Below are 24,002 nucleotides of genomic sequence, written 5' to 3'. Positions count from 1 at the left end.
TAAGACTATCTAGTAAATCCTATCCACTATTTCCAAATCAGAACTTACTGAAGTCTTTTTCATGCGTAATTTACTATGACACTTCATACTTTCTCCCCCTAAGTAGTTGGAATCTGTTTTTCAGCACTCTTTTTTTTTTTTTTCAGTGTTGAGGAAGATTCGCCCTGAGCTAACATCTGTGCCAGTCTTCCACTATTTTGTATGTGGGTCACCACCACAACATGACTGCTGATGAGTAGTATAGGTCAGTGACTGAAAACCAAACCTGGGTGGCCAAAGTGTAGCATGCCAAATTTAACCATTAGGCCATGGGGCCAGCCCCTGCACTCTTATTTTTGACTTATCTGTGAATGAGAAGATAAACTGACTTATTCATCTGTATATCCAAAATCTAGCATTGTGCCTTTTAAAAAGCATACGCTAAAAGATTAGAGGACATTTTAATTTTGTATTTTTAATCAGGCCTCTTTCATTGTGAGATATATACAAAAAATATCTATGGCCATCCTCGATTAATATTTTGGGCAAAATGGAAAAAAATGGATGGGAACATGGCATGTTAAAAGGACATAGGAGGGACCGGCCCTGTGGCTGAGTGGTTGAGTTCACAGGCTCTGCTTCGGCAGCCCAAGGTTTCGCCAGTTTGGATCCTGGGCGCTACTCATCAAGCCATGCTGAGGTGGCATCCCAAATGCCACAACTAGAAGGACCCACAACTAAAAATACACAACTATATACCAGGGGGCCAACCTGAAATTTCTCTCGATAGCCAAAGCAGAACAATTTGAGCCACAAAATAAACAACCATGTACTGGATTATAACCCAAAGAATAAAATAAATATCCATGAGTCCGTAGTACTGGTATAAATCATTAAATAAATAAATAGCAGAGAAGAGACAATCTTCCTTATAGGATTCCAAATAATACACATAGAAGGAATGAGAGAAAGAGAAAATCAGTGGTAGAGATCACCACAGTAATAACTGCCACTGGCAAGATCCACCAATGAATACTAAAACTAGTGAGTGAAACTTTGAGAAACAGAATATCTGCATGCCCCCCAAGTATGTACCCCAAAATATTTATTTATTACTGTGGTGGTCTTAACATACGCCTACAAATTCTTTGAATACTCCTCCCCCTAGGAGATGGAGCTTAATTCCCTTCCCTTGAGTGTGGGCTCTTAATGACTGGTTTCTTAGAGTATGGAAGGGGAAAAATACTAACTTTAAAATGGGAGAAACCTGACAGATGCTAATTTTGATAAATGTAGCACGGGATGTAAGCTTAACATTAGCTTAACATCTTAAGTTAGGTGAAGGGTATACAGGACTTCTCTGCATTTTTACATTTTACAAGAGTTGTATTTTCACAACTCTTCTGTAAATCTAAATTTATTTCAAAAAGGTTTTAAAAAAACAAACTACGAAGACATTAGTGAAATGAGCACAAGCTGGCTTCTCATATTTTTTAAACATAAGAGAGACATAGTCTGTGTTTTCTCAAGTTAAACAGTTAAGGTAAGACCGACAGATCAAGGCTGGATGGAAGGGCAGACTCAGGGGAATTAACAGGCTTTTAACAACTGGATGGTAAGGTGTCAAAGATAATAATAAGTAAAAACTTATTTTTTGCTATCAGTTCCTCCTGTGAGTCAACTCTTGGTTTACTTTAGCAATACTGGAGATTCTCTATTTCCATTATTTATGATCTGAACATATCTTGAGACCTATGCCATTTCTGCACGCAAGCACTAACATTTCCTATACCTTCAAAACAGTCACTTTTATGAAAGCATGAAACATTCTTTAAAAAAGTTTCTAAAACAGATTTTAGTTCAGAATTCCATTTATGGAGAACGTTTTCCTTTTCATGAAGTTACCAAACTGTATACATAAAATATGAAGTAGAGGATGAATCTGCTTGTTTCTGAATCTAAAATGCTAATGGGAATTCTAAAATCTCAAAAGAGACTGTTACGTGAAAAGATTACAGGACATTTTGTTTAGTAAAATTCATTTTCATTTTAAAAATTTTTGCACACAGATAAATGATACGGAAAAAAACGGACACTCCTAGATTGTAGCATTACAGTTAACTGATTATTTTTCCTTTATGCTTTTTTTAACAGTCTGCAGTAAGCTTGAATTACTTTTATAACCAGGAAAAAAAAGCTATTTGAATTACTTTTATAACCAGAAAAAAATGTTATTTGAGGGGATTTGTTAATCAGAGGGTTTATTCAATGACTTAACATGCTTAAAAGTTCCTTCAGCACACCTGCCTACCATAACACAAATGATTTCTAAGTAGGTAGAGTAGGTCAAGGGTGTAAGCAGATAGCATTGGCACATTCCCAATACAGCCACAAGTGTATGAAGTCAACTTTCCGTATTAAATGAAAACAAACATTTTTCTTCTTTTATGAAATAAAATTTGGATTATCAGACATAGTTCACATGTCAGTGAGTATTTTACACGAGCCAGTTGACTGACATTAACACACCTTTCAACATCCCACGCTTTGGAAACATATACCAATGAAGAAAGATAAAAGTAAAACAGTGGAGGACTATAACGTATAGCTGCTTTTATCTAAAAGGTGGTACCCCCAAACACAAACTTCATAATGTCAGCTACAATATAAGTATATCTTAGAAAAGGCCTGCTATTTTAAAAAGGTCAGTGGAAACTAACTTTGTTCTCTTTCTTCTAGAATGAATTTACCTGCATGATGGGAATCATGTTATTTTACCTTTTTATAAATGTCATACTTAGAAAAAGCCTAAAACTAAGCTCACACATCAAATTCAAAACAAAATCAGGATTATGATATTATGATATAGTGGCCAAATAAACTTTAATTCACTATTAAACTAGACACTATTCTATTAGTCTTTGGGGTAAGGAATGATTAATAAAAACTTGGGCTGCAATTAATTGTGTTTGACATCAACTTTTCTTCTTCACTCACTTTAAGTAGGTTCCAAAGAACACAATTCAAAACTGACCATCATGCTGGAGGAAAGAGGTAAGAACTTAGTTACTTCATATGCTTCTATACTGTTTGAATTTTATAGAGCATATATTACTTTTGTGATCAAATTTAAAAGAAAAAAACCACGAACCTTCAGCTATGGAAAAAAGCAGCCTGTTAGGCAAAATAAACAGGCAAAATAATCAATTACCAAGAATCCTAAAGGGCAACAGTTTTCCTCCAAATTTAAGGAAACAACCAAGCAATTTTTTAATAACTGTCCCCATAAGTGACCCCTAAAACTACATGTTTGTCTTTGATATTTAGAGACAATGGATTAATTTTCCAGGTTCCATTTTAGCTCTGTTTAGAAGAGTGTTCCAAAAACTCAAAGCTGGAATTCTGAAAATGAAGGAAACTTCGGTAGTGCTAAAAGAAGTGGCAAGTCATAAAAGAGGACAACAGAGTAGATGGTCTTATAACCTATTTAATGACAAATATTTGCTGAAAAATGCACCAAAAGGAGGTGTAAAAGTCCTCTATCTTCTTAACTTTCAAAGCCTGCATGTGTTTTAGAGCTGGAAAGATTTGTATTTGAATTCAGGCTCCGTTGCATACTAGCTATAATTGAGGCAAGGTACTCACCACTATGAGCCTCAATTTCCTCATCTGTAAAAAGGTTAATTAGCACTTTCTACCACCCAATTAGGCTTGTTGTCAGGATTAGAAATAATGCCTCTAAAATCTCTAGCAGTGTCTCGCACATTATAGGAACACAATAAATGGCAAGTATTATTATTTTTCTTTTCTCACTCCAAACCACGTGACAACTTGATGAAAAATTTCAAGAGCTATAAACAAAAACTTTGAAGCTATTTATTCAAAGCTTCTGTTCAGATACAGGTGACGAAGTATCACAGGACTTTACCAGTACAATCTAAAGCAAAAGTTTAAAAATTACCAACTAATAGTTGTAAGTACTATGGATCACACCAGTCACAACTCCCAAAACCTAGCAACACAAAATAGTAACATGGTCTGCAGCAAGTGGGTCCTCTCCAGCAAGAGAAAGGCAGTTCTCTGCTTCACTTCTTTACTCACTGAAAGACATCCACGACTTCTAAGGTCCCAAGTATAAAATATTCAACAACAGTCACGAGGACAGAAAAACTGAGAATGGATACAATAATTAACCTCAAGCCTAAGGCAGCTTTAAATATCAACCCAACACAAGATGTGAAGGAGAAAGTCAAAGGCCCTGTCATAATATCTATGTACCTCACAAACCGTTTTTGAAATTTTAAAAAAGACCTCTCCAATCATGAATTTTAAAAGTAACCACAAAAATGTTAGTTGTCTAATTAACTGGCTTAAATTTTAAATTCCTAGAAGTTAACCACACACAGTAAACTGGAAATAGCATACTTGGACTGTGAAATTACAGGCCCTTGAGTTAAAATTCCAACTCCGCAGTTTACTCTGAATGCCCTTGGGCAAGCCATTTAACTCTTCTCTGCCTCTGTTTCCTCAACTGTAAAACTAGGACACTATTTCTTCACAGGAGGAAGGGAAATAATGCACAGACATAAAATTTCTGGCTGCTGGTGACAACTCAAATTGTTAGCTATTGACCACATTCCAAGATTAGCATCAAGCGTTCTGGAGAGTCCTCCCTGGTGCTCTGTTCCTCTCCATCTAAATCAAACATAACTAAAACTTTCTGTTAATAACAGAAATCCGAGGCCCTTTCTCCAAATCTTTTGAACCGTCTATTCTTCCATCCTATTCTTTAAAAGTATCACAAGATACAATTTGTGCTAATACTGTTATATTGATTATGCTTGTTTGACCACAAGTCATCTTCATAACTAACTGGTAAGCACCTGAGAGCAGAGTCCATGTTGCATAATTAAAAAACAAAAACAAAAAACCCCCTCAATTCCTAGCATACTTTAACTGATGAGAGAGAGAAAGAAAGGGCTGGCTGTTTATTTACCAAGCTTTCTTCCAAGGTGAAGCCAGGAGACAGAGAGACAGAGACAGAGACAGAGAGACAGAGAGACAGAGAGACAGAGAAAGAGAGAACCTACATACACATAGATGTACGTATGTATACGTATATATTCACCTAGAAGATTAAAAGTCTGTATTGAAAAAAACTGTTAAAGTAGACAAGGACAGAGATAAATGTATGATGATTAACATGTAGAAAAAACTTTAACTCCTGCCATTCACACATATTCTAACATCCCTTACTAGAATAAATATGTCAATGTCTGCATAGCACCATAGTTTACTCTTGAGACTCAGAACTGAGGTGGTACTAACCCCATTTTATAGACAAACAAACAAGCTCAAAAGGCATAAATGACTTGTATGAGGTAAGTGGTAGCCTGAACTTAAACCTAGGGTTTACAACTCCAAATGCTGGGGCTGGCCCAGTGGCGCAGTGGTGAAGTTCGCACGTTTCGCTTCTCGGTGGCCCGGGGTTCACTGGTGCGGACATGGCACCGCTTGGCACGCCATGCTGTGGCAAGCGTCCCACATGTAAAGTAGAGGAAGATGGACACGGATGTTAGCTCAGGGCCAGGCTTCCTCAGCAAAAAGAGGAGGACTGGCAGTAGTTAGCTCAGGGCTAATCTTCCTCAAAAAACAAAACAAAAACAACTCCAAATGCTATGTTCTTTTTATCACATCACGTTCTCTCAACGATATATTTTATATACTCAGATGATAAAAATTTCAGTAAATATGCTAAATCCTACATATAAAACCTATCGGAATAAATCAAACTGTCTATGAACTAGCACACGGGACCCAAGCAAATATAAAGAAAAGGGTGATTCACTGCTTAAATTAACTTAGATCATTTGTGTTAGTAGAGAATAAGTTGGCTCAGCTCAAAAGAGCATGGTAAATTTTGGCATTCAGACATCATCAGCTTTAGTAAGTGATGAACCCAACTGTTCTTCATGAGGACATGTGCTAGCCACCAATCTACAAATAAAGCACTGAATAATTATCCATAGTATGGGACCAGCCCAGTGGAGCAGCAGTTAAGTTCTCGTGGTCCGCTTCGGCGGCACAGGGTTTGCCAGTTCGGATCCTGGGTGTGGACACGGCAGTACTCGGCAAGCCATGCTGTGGTAGGCGTCCCACATATAAAGTGGAGGAAGATGGGCACGGATGTTAGCTCAGGGCCAGTCTTCCTCAGCAAAAAGAGGAGGATTGGCAACAGATGTTAGCTCAGGGCTAATCTTCCTCAAAAAAAAAAAAAATATCCATAGTGCATGTTTCACAAAGTTGCTTAAATGTCCTTTTATAAATCTAGCTATTCAACTATTTTTCTAAGTTCCATCTAATCCGCTTAAGTAAGAATACATATTACACTTGGCTAGGCACTTATCCTAACTACATCTGTATGGATTTTAAGGTAATAAAGATACTAGAGAGATGACCTATTGTTCTTAATGCGAATGCTAACATTCTATGAACTTAGTGTGCCTCTGTTTCAAGACTCTTGGAAACACTTCATATACTAGTAACTTAATGAGAAACAGGTAAGCATTTAAAAAAAAGAAAGAAGAAAAGAAAAGCACTGATGAGGTCACCAAAATAAAGCCATGCTGAAACAAATCTCATATTTTAAAATTAATTAGTTCAGGATACCAGATTTAAAATTAAACTGTCACTCCCAGGTTTCCACATTTCAAAAGAGTGGTAGTGAACACTCTCTTTTCTGTTTTCTCAATCTCCTAAATCAGGCATCCTTAACTTGAGGTTCATGAATAGTCTCAAGGAGTGTGAACAGCTTGCAACTTCACGCAACATGTTATGAGTATGTATGCACATGGGGAGAAGGTAGGTACAGAGGGTTCATGAAATGTCCCTAGGAGTACACGACCATAAATGGGTTAAGAATAACGATCCTAACTCAAGTTACTGGAAAATGTCTATAGGCAGAGTGGAAAGGACAAAAAAATAATTCTACTTAAGTACTATTGTCATTTAAAGGAAATACATTCAGACAAGTTAAATTCATCATTGTTCTTGGAAAACTTCAATTATACAATTCACTCAATTTTATTTGTAAAGTTTGAGGTACCGACTGCATAAAATACGCTGTGCAAAGACCATACCCAAATGGCTGGCACATACAGTTAAGCATTCCTTAAATAGGAGCTATTATTATTAAAGAATGGTGTTTCCAGGGGCTGGCCCTGTGGTGTAGTGGTTATGTCTGGCACACTCCACTTTAGCAGCCCAGGTTCATGGGTTCGCATCCTGGGTACGGACCTACAAAGCTAGTCGATCCATGCTGTGGCAGTGACCCACATGCAAAATAAGGAAGGCTGCCACAGATGTTAGCTCAGGGCTAATCTTCCTCAAGCAAAAAAAGAGGAAGACTGGCAAGAGATATCAGCTCAGAGCAAACCTTCCTCACTAAAAGAAAAAAATTGTTTCCAAAGAGGGGTTCCCCTTATGAGCAAAGGCATGCATATGTAAAACTGCCTGTCAGAATTAGGAATCTACAAACATGGAACAGAGTTAACTGGAATCTATCACAACCTGGAATTTAATAAAGCAATGTATTCTGACCAGTCACAAAAGTACCACAGAAAACTGCATTTCCTACTTCTCCTTTGCACCCTATGTCTTCACATGTTTAAGTCAGTCAACATCCAATAAACAACTGTTCTCTGGCTTCTTAAGGCCTCAGGACTATTTTTTTTTCCCAAATAATAATAATCTGAAACACTGACAGGATGGTCCCAAAGAAAAGCCAAGACCTAAGTCTTCTTCCCTAAATTCTATTCCAGACATGAAAGAAGCGATCTCAGCCCCAGCTTCTACAGGAAAACAGTGGGGCAGGCTGACCACTCCCCTAAGATTTAAAAAAAAAAAAATTTTTTTTTAACATTTTGCCTAAATCTCTTACTAAAACTCCAAAATGTAGTTCAGGCAAAGAGTGGTAAAAAGCTGATAAGCTACATATCTAAAATATCTCATGCACTGGCATCCTACGCCCATTTTTGGTTTCTCGTCAACTTAAAGTATTTTTTAGCAAATCTTTGAAAATCTCAAAACTGGGGCCAGCTCCATGGCTGGGTGGTTAAGTTCACGCACTCCACTTCAGTGGCCCTAGATTTCGCAGGTTCGGATCCTGGGTGCGGACATGGCACTGCCCATCAGACCATACTGAGGTGGCATCCCACATAGCACAACCAGAAAGACCTGCAACTGGAATATACAACTATGTAACTGGAGGGCTTTGGGGAGAAGAAGAACCCAAAAAAAAGAAGATTGGCAGCAGATGTTAGCTCAGGTACCAATCTTTAAAAAAAATCTCAAAACCTTAAAAAGCATTTTATTTAACACTAAACATTTTCATATATCAAGAGAGAGACAACAGTAGATAACATTAGCAAAAGGAAGCTACTCTTACCTATCAAAAACAAAACAACTATTACAACTGCAAGTAGGAAAACCACCATATATGTACAGTCAAAGTTGCCAAGGAGAGAAAACACACATACACAGCCAAAGGACTGCTAATAGGATGTGAATATAACAAGATATTAGCACATAGGTAAATTACTAAGACTGCTTCCAGAACAAGGAAGACTGAAATATCCAAGAAATAAAATTACACAAAAAGCAAAATTCTCTTTAAAAGCCAACTAAAGATTTGGCAAAGAGAACACTTGATTCTGAAGCTCTTCCATCTTTAAGACATTAAAAAAAAATTTTTAAAGATTTATTTGCTGGAATATGTAAGAAACTGTCAACATCCCTCATTTTAACTTAATTATGATGAAAAGGAAAAGAAAATTTTTTTTTTAAAGACTGGCATCTGAGCTAACAACTATTGCCAATCTTTTTTTTTTTTTTCCTGCTTTTTCTCCCCAAATCCCCCCAGTACATAGTGGTATATTTTAGCTGTGGGTCCTTCTAGTTGTGGCACGTGGAATGCCGCCTCACCATGGCCTGATGAGTGGTGCCACATCCACACCCAGGATCCGAACCAGCGAAGCCCTGGGCTGCTGCAGCAGAGCATGCGAACTTAACCACTTGGCCACAGGGCCGGCCCCAGGAACAGAAATTTTTAAATGCAAAATTTGAGTTATCTTTAAATGATCCCACAAGATCATACATTCATGCTAACCTCTTAAGATGCACTTTGTGGAGATTCTATATAGCTAACGGAAACGTACATTACCCAAAGAATTACATCTGTTGATTCTCTACAGACATAAAGAAATCATATTCTGGATAGTGAGAATTGGTTACTTCACTTCTTTAAACTTTTCTGAACTTTTCAAACCACTACCAACACCATCAAAAAGTCAACAACACAACCAACAAAAAGAAAACTTACTTTTAGTTGATTTCTTTCTTTTCTAATAAAAAAATTCTAAAAATTATATGAAAGCCAGTAATGATACACTTATTAATGAAACTACACTCTGTCAGACAACAGAACTGATTTATCTTGCTTTTACTTTCAAACCCCAAGATAAAAGACAGATTTATTCAAAGCACAGTGCTGGGGGAAAAAAAAAAGTCAAATGTTCCTTGAGTCTACAACGACAGAAAAGTGAAGTTTGAAAGGCTGATTAAATCTTGAACCATGATCTCAAATATCATTCTGGAGCCATGATAAAAAAAAAAAAGGTTAAAAAACATGGTAATTACCACATAATTTTTCTGCCTTAAAGAACTACAGTTGATCTAAGCAGATTACTATAGCTCTTACTAGTGTAGTTTACTGGGATATTCAGGACAGGGACACACACTTTATTCTTAACACATTCCTTATAGATGAAACAGCCAAACAGATTTTCTTGACACCAAAAAAACCCACCAGAAGGTAATGGATTAGGAAAAATGTTTCTGGTATGAGAATAACGTTAGGTATTTCTTAACCAGCGTGCTGAAATAATCACTGCCTGCTTCACCACCTATCTCAGAAAATCAATATCTTTTTTCAGATCTCCAGAAAAAGAAAGCTCTGATCCTTTCCATCTACTTTTTCCACTGTTTGGATTCCACCTCTAGTTGCCTTGTGCTTTTGTTTGTACTTGAAATTCCAACGAGTCAGTCATTATCCTTAATTTCTACCATAAAGATAACCCAAGGTTGTCATTTCCCACAAATCAGCCAAATAACATGCAAAGTAATCAAAGGGACACCTTAAAATTAAAACAGTGACTGGCATATTTCTTATTCTCCTCACTCCCAAAAGCTCACAACTTAAAGACCATAAAGTAAAAGCATTCAGTAATAAAGCTACTAACAGGTAATCTTATGTCAATCAATATAAATCTAAAATCCTATTCCTTCTGAGAGAATCATACTTTCTTTTGTCAAGAGCCCATTTTCATTACCAAATTCAGCAGCACTGATAAAGCAGATTTTTAGTGTCTAACAGGAATAAGATAAATTCGTAAATGATAAACCAAAACAAGGAACATTTGGGGTGCATTCGTAAATATTACCTAGTATACTATTCTTTCACATTAGCATATAATGTGTCTGCTATAACACACATGTATTATAATGTGTAATATTGTACCTGGCATATAATAAGTGGCTATAAATGAGCTATTAAGACATCATGGAATCATGAAAGGCACTCACCCATTTAAAGTTTTAATTTAAGGAAAAAACATAAGATTTTTAGAACAAGGTGTTAAATGGCCTTATATTTGAGTGATAAATCTCTAAGTCTTTCTTTCCTTCTTTTCTCTATTTTCCAATCTTTCTCTAATTACTTTTTTTATGGTAACAAGCTTCATTAAAGACAAAAAGAAGAAACTGCTGAAGTCAGATCGCTAAAAATCTGCCTGCTAGTTGCCCTTGTGACCTTCCCGAATATAATATCCATCACCTCCTCTCATAAGTAATTTTCACTAACGCTTTTCCAAAATTCCCAGATTATTTTACTAGACACAGTCTAGAACATAAACACAGTAGCCAGGTACTGGCATACTCCATGCCAGAAAAAATTAAAAAATGACTTCTAGCTTTGATTCTGTTGAGGTTATTAATCTAGAGTCCTCAAAAGAAAGAATGGTTTGGCACTGTATTTACTTGAGAATTACTATCCTTGCCATTTATTAAACCATTCTTCCTTCTTCCCCCTTGAAAAATCCTCCTCACTCCCTTCTGCTTCTTCAAATCCACTGCTAGTAATTCTCTTACAGGTCTCTTTTCTATAAAGTCTTCCTGGACCCAACTAACCAACCACAAGCCTCACCTTCCTTTGAAATCTTGCTCCTCCAATCCATGCTGCACATCTAGAACTTGCTATATCTAGAGGTATTTGATTTATATACAATCTATTTTCTATATTCCATTATAAACTCCTTGAGGGTAAGGATCATATTCCTAAATCCTGGCACTACTAGAATGTCTTACATGAAGATGACGTACAAAATTAAAGTGCTCTTATAGTTTTCCAAATTCTTTTACAAACACTTGAACCTCACAACTACCCTGAGAGGAACAATGACTCCTACTATCCTATTTTACAAAAGGAGAAACAAATTCAGAAGCTAAATAATTTGTCATAGTTCTGTTCAATTAATCTTCAAGATTTATTTACAGTACTAAATACATGTAGCAAATCTAAGAAATTCCCTGAACAGAAGAGGTTTACAAACCTCTATAAAGTAGCAAATCCATGTACTTTATTGTTGCCAGGAAAACTACTAAATTAGGGACCTCAAGTTCAACTCTGCTCAATTATGCAAAACCTTGTCCTTGGAGCTCTTTATAAAGAAATAAAAAATTGCCAACATAGCAAATATGGCTCTATTACACCACTACCCACAACTTCTTAAAGTATATAAAATTTTAATAAAATACTATGGCTTCTGTTTAGTACAAAAGGGGATATTTCAGCTTCAAACCACAGTATTACAAAACTTGAAGTCAGAATGCATTTTGCAAGAGCCATGTGACACACACATGACAGTCAGCTAAACCGATGGGTGGACGGACCTCTTAGGGGAAACGCTTAGCAGTAAGTGACCAAAGCAGCAAATAAACTCAACTTTTAGGACAAATACTGATTTTATGCTTTAAAAAATTCCACGTCTCCCCCAAAATCTTCTGACACTGAAGAGGAATAACAATTAAATCTCCTCTAATTATTCATTAATTTATATACGCAAATTGTAGGAGGATTTTTTTAAAGGGCCATTAAGGAGAGCCCAACAAAGTCTTCCCAGGGAAAGTGAACCCCAGTTCCCAGGAAAGGTGCCAGGTGTGTCACATCTGCTGGGGTGACTTCTTGAGTAAGCAAGAAAAAGAAATGCATTAACTTTTCATGACAAGTCATGGAACCTCATTCCCTATCTGTAAGCACTCAAGTAGGTAATGCAAAACCTACAGATCTATCATGGGGTCCATTCGTTTCTCTTTCAACCTGACAGCAGTGTCTTCCCTTAATTTGGTAACACTGTCAGAAAGGTGTTCCTACGTCTTAGTTTTAGGTTTTCTTTTTTCTTGACCTACACAAGACAAAATGACTTTCGTGTCCTCTAAAAGAAAATTCTCACAAATGCCCAGGTTTTTAGCAAGGCACTGGGCCTGGCAAGTTCTTAAAGAACTCCAGGAAATAACTCAAAATGAGAACTAAACATTTTAAATCGCTTCTCACCATCTACTCATTCCCCTCAATCCCACGCAGTCCTGAAAAGCATCCATATTACCTGCAACCTGGCGGGGAGGATGCAAGGAGAGGGAGCCAACAGGCTCAGGATTTACAAGTAAAGCTGGTTTCCACCCAGCCGATTCTGACAGCTCCGCAGAGTGCGGGAGCAGGGACTGACAGTGCCCTCTAGGAGTGCTCTCCCACTCCCGCCCCTCCCCTTAAAAACAAGTCCTCCTTCAAAAGTCACTGCCTCCAGAAGCGGCCCCTTCCCACCACCCCACCGCCGACTCCCAAACGCCCCAACCCCCTCAGCAGACTGGTCCTCCGCCCCGGCCCCGCAGTCAGGCCCTCCAACCTGGCCCGGTCCAGGCCCGAGCAGCTCGCCCCTCCAGCCCGACCCCTCCCCCGGCCGCCCCTCCTCCGTCAGACAATGGGGCCCCACTCCCGGCCGCAGCCTCTCCTGCCCCATCACCCTCCCCTCACCGCGGCCGAGGCCGCTCCTCCCGCCCCAGCCCTCCTCGCCCCCTTTAAGCTTTCCCAAGCTGGCCCACCGACCCAGCCGACCGGCGCTCTCCTGCACTCACTATTCGGGATTCATGCTGGACATGTCACTGCAGCTGCCGCCGCCGCCGCCACCGCCGCCCTTGCTGCTGCAGCCGCCGCCCTGACTCTCCGCACCACGGGTAACCGAAGGAGAGGAATGAGATAGGCTGTTCGGGGAGAGCAAACGTCTTCCCCCACTCGGTCCCCTTAGAACACAATCAGCAGCCGCCGCCACTCAGCTATCGCTTCCACCCAAAATGGCCGCCGGCGAACCAGGAAATAGGAAAGCCTTGGACCGAGGGGGTCTTTACATAGCCCCGAGGGCGGCCGCACCGCGCGGCATGCCGGGAAAGAGAGTTGCGAGTGCGGCTGTGGCCGCTGAGACCGACGGTGTGGCGCGGCGGCCGGGACTCCACTTCCCGTCGAGCCCCGCGCCTCTGGCGCATGCGTACTTGAGGGGTTGTCGCCCGCCCCATTCCCCACTCTCTCGCCACCCCCTCCGCCCCTCCCAGTTCCCCTCCCCGCTGACTCGCTGGCTAGGACCTCGGTCGGACTCCCCCTAGCGGATTGGCTAAGGCCGAGCGGCCCTGGTGATGTCATCAGTGAGACGTGGCAGCCGGGCGAGTCAGCGCCCCACGGGGGAGGAGGGAAGGGAGGGGCAGAGGGCGGTGCCAGCCGCCGAGGGAGGGTGGGGGTGCGGGGCGATCAGGGGACTCCGAGGGTTGGGGAGAGACGCGTCGGTCCGGGAGGAGTCGCTGAGTGCCGAGGCCTGGAAGGAGGCGGGGTTGGAGGCCACTCCTGGCTGGTCCTGCCGCCCGTGGGGTTTTCAGCTTGAGGCTTGAGCTTCCCGGCTGGCCCCAGCATGTCCGCTCTGAGGACGGAAGGGGAGTCGAGGGGCCTCTGCTGAAAACTTCGGAGTTTCTGGAAAATACGAAGCCATTCTTTCAGTTCTCTTCCTCACTCACCCAACCCCACTAGGTCCAGTCATCGTCCAGTGTTGGCCGCAGGCACTACCATTTTCTTTTCTGTTTTTTTACCATTCTCTTTCCAGCCCTGCTCTTATCACCGCAGCCTGGTATTGCAGTAGGCTGACTGCCTCTTTTTCCTCTCTGCCCCAGGCCTTTTGCACACACAGCCAGATTTATCTTCCTGAAACAGAACTTTCATTGCGACCCCACAACTTTCAGTGTATCCACTTTCACAGCCCAGGGTCAGCCAAAACTTCGAGGTCTTCCTGTCCTGGTCCCAGCCTTCAAATTGAATTGTACTTATTTTTAGTTGATATTTAATGCTGAGCTGTTCTGCAGGATTGGAAAGTAATAAGCGATAGAAACACGCAATTCATCACTATATAATGCCTAGAAACTCTGGGAAAAGTAATATTAACAGAATGTTTTTTAAAACCTTATGGTCTTAACAGCTCTCTTTAATCAGCTCGGGAATGTAAATCTCCACTAAACTTTAACACATTATCTTGGGTTATTTAATTACAAAGGGCATAGTATAATACATTGTCCAAAGTTTATCTTCCAACTTGTTCTAAGAACCAAGAAAATTATCTCCTAAGAGTGATTGCAAAATCACTTTAAATCCTCATGACACCAAAAATATGGGAAGAAAGCTGTTCTCAGTTCTACCCATTTACTAACTACACCATTTAACCCCCAAATTCCACCATGTGGAACTTCAGCACACAGTACCCTAGAGTTCCTTCACGTCTGGTTGGCTTCTGAAATGAGCATGGTCACCACACTGTGGTGAAGTACCCTGAATGGATCAAGGCTAGACATCAAAAAGTGTTTATTACCTGGACTCTGTCCCTTCCTGGTTATTGTGATTTCCCAGAGGAAAAACTCAAAATCTCCGAAGAACTCATCCTGAGCCGAAAAGACAATTTTTAACCTGTCCCTCCCCTTGGAGGTATACTCCTAAACTTCCTTTAATTAGCTGTTTCCTTTCCCAACAAAGAATTACCTCCTAATAACTTTTAACTTAAGTGAGAGAGCAGTTTAAGAATTAAGTAAAATGGGCTATGAAGCATATAATTCTATGACTTTGCGGGCACTTGGTAGGTGCTAGTTACCTTTCTCCTTCCCTTAACTTCTCTGACAGTTTTCAATGTACCTGCTATATACCAAGCACAGAGCGCCTCATATCTTAGTGATGGGGTTGTAATATGCAAGGCGATCAGGGGCAGCCTAGCTTGGGAGGGGTGGATTGTTGTTTCCTTCCCCAACCTACGACTTATGTGTCATTGACATTAAGACTTCCTCCTCAAACTTAAAGTGTCAGTTTTGCTGATTCAAACTTTAATGTATTTTATGTTTAGGTGTTTAAGAGTAACTACTTTTAGGGACCAGCCCCGTGGCTGAGTGGCTAAGTTTGCGTGCTCCGCATCGGCGGTCCTGGGTTTTGCCGGTTCGAATCCTGGATGTGGACATGGCACCACGCATCAAGCCATGCTGAGGTGGCATCCCACATATCACAACTAGAAGGACCCATAACTAAAAATACACAACTATGTACCTGGGGGCTTTGGGGAGAAAAAGGAAGAATAAAATCTTGAAAAAAAGTAACTGCTTTTATAGTTCAGATTAATTAATAACTCAGAATAATTCATTAAACCAACATGAGCCCTGTTGGCTGCCCTATTGTTGAATCAAAACTCTCCTGGGGCTGTTTGTCCGTTTGCTTTTCGGCTTATTCTTTTCTTTCTTCCTTTCTTTTTCCCTTCCTTCCTTCTTTCCTTTTGCTTTTATTCCCTTTTTTAAAATCAAATATTTATGACCTGGCACTTAATAAATGTGTTTGGAACTTGTTCTTGGAACCATGAGGAATACAAAGGTGAATAATTACAACTTTCTGTCTGCAAGGAAGTTACAACCCAGTGAGAGAAAGACGTGTACACAAACAAGGCCTATAGAGGAAAATGCAAAATAAGTTAAAATGGCATGAGGTGTAGAGGGACAGTAATGAGATCAGTGATTGCCAAGAGCTAGGCATGGGAGGAGGCAGTTGTCTACAAAGAGACACAAGGGAACTTTTTTGGTTTGATGGAGATACTCTATATCTTCATTGTGGTGGTGGTCAGTTACTCAACTGTATATGCTTGTCAAAACTCAGGACTGTTCTCCTAAAATGAGTGAATTTAACCGTATATAAATTATACCTCAATTATGAACCTGACATTAAAAAATGATGTGAGATGGAAGTACAGAGGAGGGAAACAATTCCAACTCAAATTGTTGAGAATGCTTTCATGAAGGAGTTGCTATTTGAATTAGGCCTTGAAAAAGAATAAACGTTTGATCTTTGGCAGAAATGGGGGAGAGGGAGCCATTTATCCTACAATGACCTACAAAGGAACGTGAGCATAACCCTAGAAGTGTGAAGATGCACGTGTGTTTGAGGAACAGTGAATACAGGTTCCATAGGGCATGAGCTGGGAGATGTTTAGGTTCAGGTGAGATCTTGGGGAGCCCCCGGTGCCTACGAAGGAGTTCCAACTTTATTCAGTAGCAGGAGAGAGTCAAGAAAAGTTCTGAGAATGAAAGCAAGGTGTTCTGCTCAGTGTTTTAAAAGGAGCACTTTGGGGTTCTATGGAGACTGGAGGAAGGGAGATGAGCTAAAAGGTAGTTACATTCATTTAGGCAAGACACGATGTGCCCTGACCTCGGGCGGCTGCGTCATGAATGGAAAGAGGGGAGAGTCCAGAGAGGAGGAGATAGAATGTGAAGGTACGAGGGAAGGGAGGACCTAAAAGTGACCCAGAGATATCCAATTTACCTGCCAGCGTGGGAACCAAGGCCCCAACCAAGTCAGAGAACAGGGGACCAGGGGCTTGGAGTCGGGTAGAGAAGGAGCAAGATGGACAATGCCATGCAGTTCGAGATCAGGGTTAAAGCCGCCTTGGCATGGAAGTACTAGGACTACCAGAAATTGTCCTTCTGTCCTTCTGAATCGGCACAAAAAATAGAAGCCTGTCAAAGACAAAGCTATACACTAGTTGAATCTCTAAGCATAGACTTCATTCAGTAACAACTGTTGCAATAGGGAAGAGGGCCCAGTGGGAACTGAACTCAATGTCGCTGAAACAAAAGATAGACTTTTTTAAAAGCTGGGATGAGCTAAGGGAAAGGCATTGAGGGATGTTGAGGAGGTTGGTCCACGTGACTCGGTCATCTGGGTTTGTTAACTGGCACTATCTGGAAGACCAACTTTCTGCATCTTTATGACAAGAGGCAGTGGTGCAAGTTAGCGCAAGGGGCCCACTGGGCTGGGAGTGAGAGTTCTCTCCTTGAATGTTTGCATTTCAAAGAGACTGGAAGCAGGAAAGGATTTCTAACTGCAAGCTTTCTAGAGTCACTGCTCTGAGAAGGGGTCCTGGAGCCTGTCTGCCTATCACCAGGTTTTGGCTGGAACAAACAGTAAACTCTCCAGGCAGAGTTGAGCTTTCTCATGGAAGCATCTTAAGGGGGGCTGGGGTCATCCTAAGAATGTGGCCTTGAGCTGTTAGAAACTGTCCCCATGGTAGTTCAAATCTCAGTGTATGGGGTTGGGGGTAGACCAAATCATTTGTGCTGAGAGTCTGTAGTTTTAGAGGCGACAGTTGAGACCTCGTTGAGAATAGGGCTCCAAGGAGCCTGACCAGAGTTTGGCCAAGGAGAGGGTCTTGTGAGGACAGAACTCTGGATTTAAGATGTCCAGCGATTGTGTGAGAAACACCCCTTTATTTCAATGTCTCCAGAGTGCCACATTCAATCTACAGATAGGAGGCAGCAGTGGTGAAAAATCTTAGGGGAAATTGTAAAGTTCAAAAATGTTTCCAGAACTCAAACTTCCCGGTCAGCACTACCTGCTCCATACCCAACCTGACCCCAAGCATATGCTCTCAACACACACTCACCTCATCCCCACTTCACTGTAAGGTGTTTTCCGCTCCTGCTCTAGCTCTCCCCGCCTCTTCCAACATACAGAAGATCCCCTATTGCCTTAGGGGTGAGAGGTCCTTTCGAGGTGAGCTCACCACTCCTTCACCTCTGCTTTCTCCCTCCGAAACAGGAAGGTGGAGAAGATGTAGACTCTTGCCTCCTACACCCTCCATCCAGTCCCCTTCTCCAAGACTTTCAGCTCAGCGGCATTGGGCTGCACCTCCTGTTGCACCGAAATGGGATGGGAATCAGAGAACACTGGTGCAGTAAACCTGGAGAACATTTACTAAAGAACCCTTGATTCTTTTTAAACAAGAAAGCTAAGCCCTGTGGGTGAGTTAATGACACAGCAGGAGTAGAACCCATGTTTCCTGACTCCCATTCTAGTGCTCTTCCCATTGCCCTTAAGATTATTCGGTCAGGCCCCTGGGAAAGAAGTGTCAGAGAGTATTAAAGAGAGATAATTGCCTTACCAAGCCGACCATGTTTTTAACACAATAGAAGAAATGAAAACCAGAAGAGCACTGTACTCTGTTCAATATTTGCTCTCTGGTACCCCCAACAGTGCTCCGAAAATTCCCAGAAGCTAGTACCATCTTCTATGTATTCTCCTCTCAGAATCCTACATATTCCTAAGGACCCAATGCTAACCACAGCCTTCCTTGTCCACATCAACCTGAAGTGGATGATCTTTGTCCTCTTACTTACCTCATCTGTTTTTTTAGTGCTCATTTAATGCCTCATACAAAGCTGTCCAATTCAGAAGCCACGATCCACATATGACTATTTAATTTAAATTAAGTTAAAAATTCAGTTCCGTTCCTCAGTTGCACTATCCACATTTCAAGTGCTCAACAGCCACATATGGCTAGTGGCTACTATTAGACAACGCACATTATGGAACATTTCCCTCATCACAAAAAGGTCTATTGGACAGCACTACATACAATTAGTTATAATTTTTTATGTACATGTTTTATTTTCCAGTGAGACTGTGAGCCCTTTAGGGACCACACCTTATCAAACTCTATATCCCTTTCCTACCAGCAATCTTAGCACAGCGCTTTACACTTAATAAATATCCAACATATTCATTGATTGGGTCTTCAGGAAAGAATTCCCTTATTCGTCAGCTCTCATATTACTTAAAAGTTTTTGCTTTTCCTCAGCCACAAATAAAGCTCAGTCCATCTTCCCAGAAAGAGGAACGGTGCATTGAAGCCTAACAGATAAGAAATGCCTGTCCATCCAGGCGTGGTCTGCAGGAAAAAGGGCAAAGGAAGGGACTGGCTGCCATGTACTACGCCTGCCATACATTCCAGACTCCAGGCCTTTGATCCTCTGAAAAGAACTTCTGTCTGAATGCCTAGTTCCCTGACTTCTACCTCCCAGGGAGTTGTTCCCAATTTGAAATATTCCTATGAGGTCAGGGTGCTGCCAAGGCCACGTGATGTTTAGCAATTGGCAAGGGGTGGGGGGTCGGAGGTATGTTGAATAAAATCAGCCTGAAAATTCCCTAAGTAGGTCTCAGAACCATTCTAGATAGCCTGGGCTCTGGGTGACAAAGGACTCAGCTAGCCATTCTGGACCTGTTTCACGGTGTACCCCCAACAGCCTGGCCTTCCTCAGCTCTCACCTGCCGACCTCATCTCCATCTGGAGGGCTTTTGGATTTAGTTACTGAAGCCTAATCTCTCCTGGAAATCCACCAAGAACTGAACCACCCTTGGATATGTTCAGTCCAGTATTTTCTTCCCTAACATCTTCTATTGTTTTCTAGTTGTTTTAAGTATAATACTTATACCCTTGGGAGCAGAGACCTCATGCCATCATTGTACTCCACCTTTTTTGAGATGATTAAAGGAAGACGATGTTTGTGAAAGTGCCTGCCTGGAGGAGGCCTCAAAAATGTCAACTCCCGGGGCTGGCCCAGTGGCGCAGCAGTTAAGTTCGCATGTTCTGCTTCTTGGCGGCCCGGGGTTCACCACTTCAGATCCCGGGTGTAGACCTGGAACCGCGTGGCAAGCCATGCTGTGGTAGGCATCCCACATATAAATTAGAGGAAGATGGGCATGGAGGTTAGCTCAGGGCCAGTCTTCCTCAGAAAAACGAGGAGGATTGGCAGATGTTAGCTCAGGGCTAATCTTCCTGGGGGAGGGGCAATGTCAACTCCCTCTGCCCCTGTCTCCCTCCCCGGCATCTAGCCTGGAGCCATGCCTCCTTTTTTGTTCCTCCAAGTCTTGCCCATTCTAAAGATGCAGTTTAAAGTCCCTTTTCTCTCCATGAAGTCTCTTCTGACCACCTAGTGGGAAGTGATTCCTCTCTCGTTTGAAATTCCACCACCACACTAGGAGACCCTCACCACTCAATTGGCATAAGTATTGTTAGTTACCCTTCCGTGTATGCTTCTTGAGGACTTTATACTTCTTTGTGTCTCTAGGGCATAGCCCATAGCAGATCTTCTATGAATATGTAGGGTTTGATTTGTTTGTAATATTGACAAGTATATATATATATTTTTTAAGATTAGCACCTGAGTTAACATCTGTTGCCAATCTCCTTCCATTTTTTTTTTCCTTCGTCTTCTTCTCCCCAAAGCCCCCCAGTACATAGTTGTATATTCTAGTTGCAGGTCCCTCTGGTTGTGCTGTGTGGGATGCCACCTCAGCATGGCCTGATGAAGCAGTGCCTTGTCTGCACCCAGGATCCAGACCAGTGAAACCCTGGGCCTCCAAAGCGGAGCACACGAACTTAACCCCTTGGCCACAGGGCCAGCCCCAGGACAAAGGCTTTTAAAGTGGCTTTTAGAAAATATTCATATATCTTAAAGCACTTTACACAGTACCTAACATGTTTTAAGTGCTGAGTAAATGTTGAGTGAGTGAAGTTTCCAGATAAGCCCTTTAGAAAAGCAAATCACAGTCATCTGGTCACTTATATTCTAGTATGTATATAACAGTGATGAGCCTATATCAACCACACCATTGATTGACAAATCTCAGTGATGACTCTTCTTATGGAGCATGTCCTAGTGCTGCTGCCATGGCACCACTTGTGGGCGTAGCACCATAACCTTCTTCACAACATCACTCAAGTTTCAGCTGATGCTCTTGTACGGGAGGAAAAAAATCTTTTCCTCTACCAGTCATACGTTCATTTGCTTGTGCCCTATAAATTAAACTGATAAAAGACAGATTAACAAGAGAAAAACAAGTTTATGAACACATGCATCACGCATACCCATGGGAGCACTCAGAGATGAGTAACTCAAAGAGGTGGTTAGAACTTCGGCTTATATAGCGTTTTAAAAGAAGACTAGTAAGTCTTTAGAGATGTGACAAGACAAAGGCAAAGGACTTTGAGTTTCTAGCGGTGGCAAATTGTGGGAAGGTATATATATATATGGGGGAACTAACGGAAGATCAGGGCTAGTTAGTAAAGTTTGTTATACAGATTCCTCTGCTGCCATCTCTGGGCTGATAAAGGGCTAGAGTTGTCTCTGATGATTAATATTTGTCCTTCCAGGTAGAGAGGAGAGAGGGGTCCATCTTTACAAATTTATGTCCTGCTTTCAGGCAAATAAGGGGAGAGCGGAGAGTTTTTCTTACATCTGATCAGCTCTAAATAATCCTTGTGTCAAAGTGGCATATTTTGGGGTGGCATACTCTGTGACCCTTCATACCTCAACCAGCCAAGCCACACTGACACATTATGTGCTGCAAGGAACTCATTTTCACTCACTTCTCAAACAATGGCAACCCTTGTGGACTCCTATTTCACCTAATGGCGATATTACACAACTAGGCCAGGCAAATCAAAATCATGAACTAGCAGATAAGCAGCTATATGACAATCTGAGGTCATCATCAGAGCTCCATGTAAAATCCTGTATGGTTGCATGATAGTCTCTGGAATTGGGTTAAAGCGGAAGGGTGAGGAGCTGTTTCTGTGGCCAAGTGGCTAAGTTCATGTGCTCTGTTTCAGTGGCCTGGGGTTCACCTGTTGGGATCCTGGGTACAGACCTAGCACCAGTCGTCAAGCCATGCTGTGGGGGCATCCCACATAGAAGAACTAGAATGACCTACAACTAGGATTCACAACTTTGTAATGGGGCTTTGGGGAGAGAAAAAAAAAAAAAGAGGAAGTTTGGCAACAGATGTTAGCTCAGAGCCAATCAAAAAAAAAAAAAAAGTGGAAGGGCGAGAAAGTGGAATTCACTTTACCACAAGTCTCAGCTAGGAAGTCTCATCAGTAAGAGTTGCCCTTGTACTCCATGAAATCCATCTTGGTCTGTCATCTACTCATTGATCCACTCATTCATTTAATAATTATGTATTAAGTACCTAATCTGCCTGGACATGGAGATAAACCAATGAACAAAACTGACCATGTCTAGGCCCTTATGGAGAATGTAAATTCTCACAAGAGATTTATCAATCAACTACTCTATTTCCTCAAATCTAAGTCATCACTGATTTACATCATGGATTTAATAACAGCTTTTCAGGAAAAAAAAAGAAGAAGAAAAAGAGCTACCACATTAAATATACACATTGATTAGATATTAGCATCAAAATTTACTCCCCTAAAATATCACAAAACAATGTGTGGATATGACAAAACTCAGTTTATTACTTACAAGTTATCTTGCAAATCTTTGTAGCATCTCAAAGGAGGGTAAGAGCAAAACTGGGCTATTTATTAAACTTTGAAAGTCTGGTTGAAGGTGGGTCTTTCAATAGGGGGAGAGGGAAGTCTTAGCATCAGATAATGATCATGATAGTTTAGAACCAGTAGCACAGCAATTGAGACGAGGGGCTCAGAGAGTCTTGGGGTATAAATTGTGATTTGGTGCTTTATTTTGAAGAGTTGGTAGGTCTTTCAAGAAGGTCCTGGAATCAGCAATAAAGTCATTTGTTTGCAACTTTTATCTTCCTTGTCAAGAGCTTGCTGGAACAGTAAAGTTATGCTGATGACAGCTGTAGAACAGTAGTCATGCTCATGTGTAGAGTAAGCTATGGAGATGGTCTCATAAACATGTGAAAACATGCATCTTAGGAGAAAGAAAGTAATTACACAATTAAGGATATGTGATTAGAATTGCAAAATACACTGTGATGGATGAATATAGGGTGCTGTGGGAGCATATAACTGGGGCACCTCACCTAGTCTGCAGAGGTCAGAAAAAGCATCTTTGAGGAACTTGTATTTGAACTGACACAAAAGGATGAGTTTGGCTAGATTAAGAAATGGAGAGGTGGGGGTGGGAGGATGAGATAGCTTGTGCAAAGGTCCCACGGCAGGAAGTAACATGGTATATCTGAGGACTTGTTGCAAGATCAGCAAGGCTAGAGCACAAGGAGTGAGAGGAAAGAGGCACACAGTGGGGGTGGGGAGGAGATTGCTGTCCACTGCTATGCTTCAGAGAGATCTCTTTTTCTGAGATGAAAAACATTTTATGCTCTGAGATCGGAAGACTGCATCCCCAGAATCATGATCTAACATTCTCAAAGCTTTAAAAAGGGTGACAAGTGAGCCTCCATGCTAGACTACCACAACAACATCAGATTCAAATTGTTGCCCAACAGTAGCAAAACCAGTTCTAGACTCTCCTCCTACCTGAGCTCAAACTTGTCATCAAACAGGTTGTCCTGATTCTCATCTAGAGATCTGGCCATGACCAAGAGGCCAGGTCAATTTAAATTAAGAAAGAAGAGTTATTTCCAAGTGTTTGATTTGTAAGTGAGCAAATCAACTTTTTTTTTAATCTGGGATTAAGACTTCTGCTTTATGGTGATTTTTGTTTTATATACAATCATTCATTAATTTATTAAAATACTTCAATAATGTCTACTAGGTACCAGCTGCCATGCTTGTTCTTGAGTAAAA

At 41.2% G+C, this 24,002-nt stretch overlaps 1 protein-coding gene across 6 annotated transcripts in view; it reads right to left on the bottom strand.

The window, feature by feature from the left end:
- RAB1A (RAB1A, member RAS oncogene family) overlaps nt 1–24,002 on the bottom strand; it is a 126,847-nt gene that overhangs the window by 15,606 nt on the left and 87,239 nt on the right. For 5 of the 6 annotated variants that reach the window (XM_070236320.1, XM_070236321.1, XM_070236322.1 and 2 more), the window contains one exon: nt 13,225–14,104. In XM_070236320.1, the coding sequence (XP_070092421.1) occupies nt 13,225–13,247 (23 nt within the window). In that variant the 5' untranslated portion in view covers nt 13,248–14,104. Of the gene's footprint in view, nt 1–13,224; nt 14,105–18,089; nt 18,338–24,002 lie in introns of all 6 variants that reach the window. The other variant, XM_070236318.1, reaches the window with a different exon arrangement.

This window comes from Equus caballus, chromosome 15, assembly GCF_041296265.1.
Source record: "Equus caballus isolate H_3958 breed thoroughbred chromosome 15, TB-T2T, whole genome shotgun sequence".
Taxonomy (NCBI): domain Eukaryota; kingdom Metazoa; phylum Chordata; class Mammalia; order Perissodactyla; family Equidae; genus Equus; species Equus caballus.
Note: the sequence above shows the minus strand (reverse complement) of the source record. Positions and strands in the feature narration are given on the sequence as shown.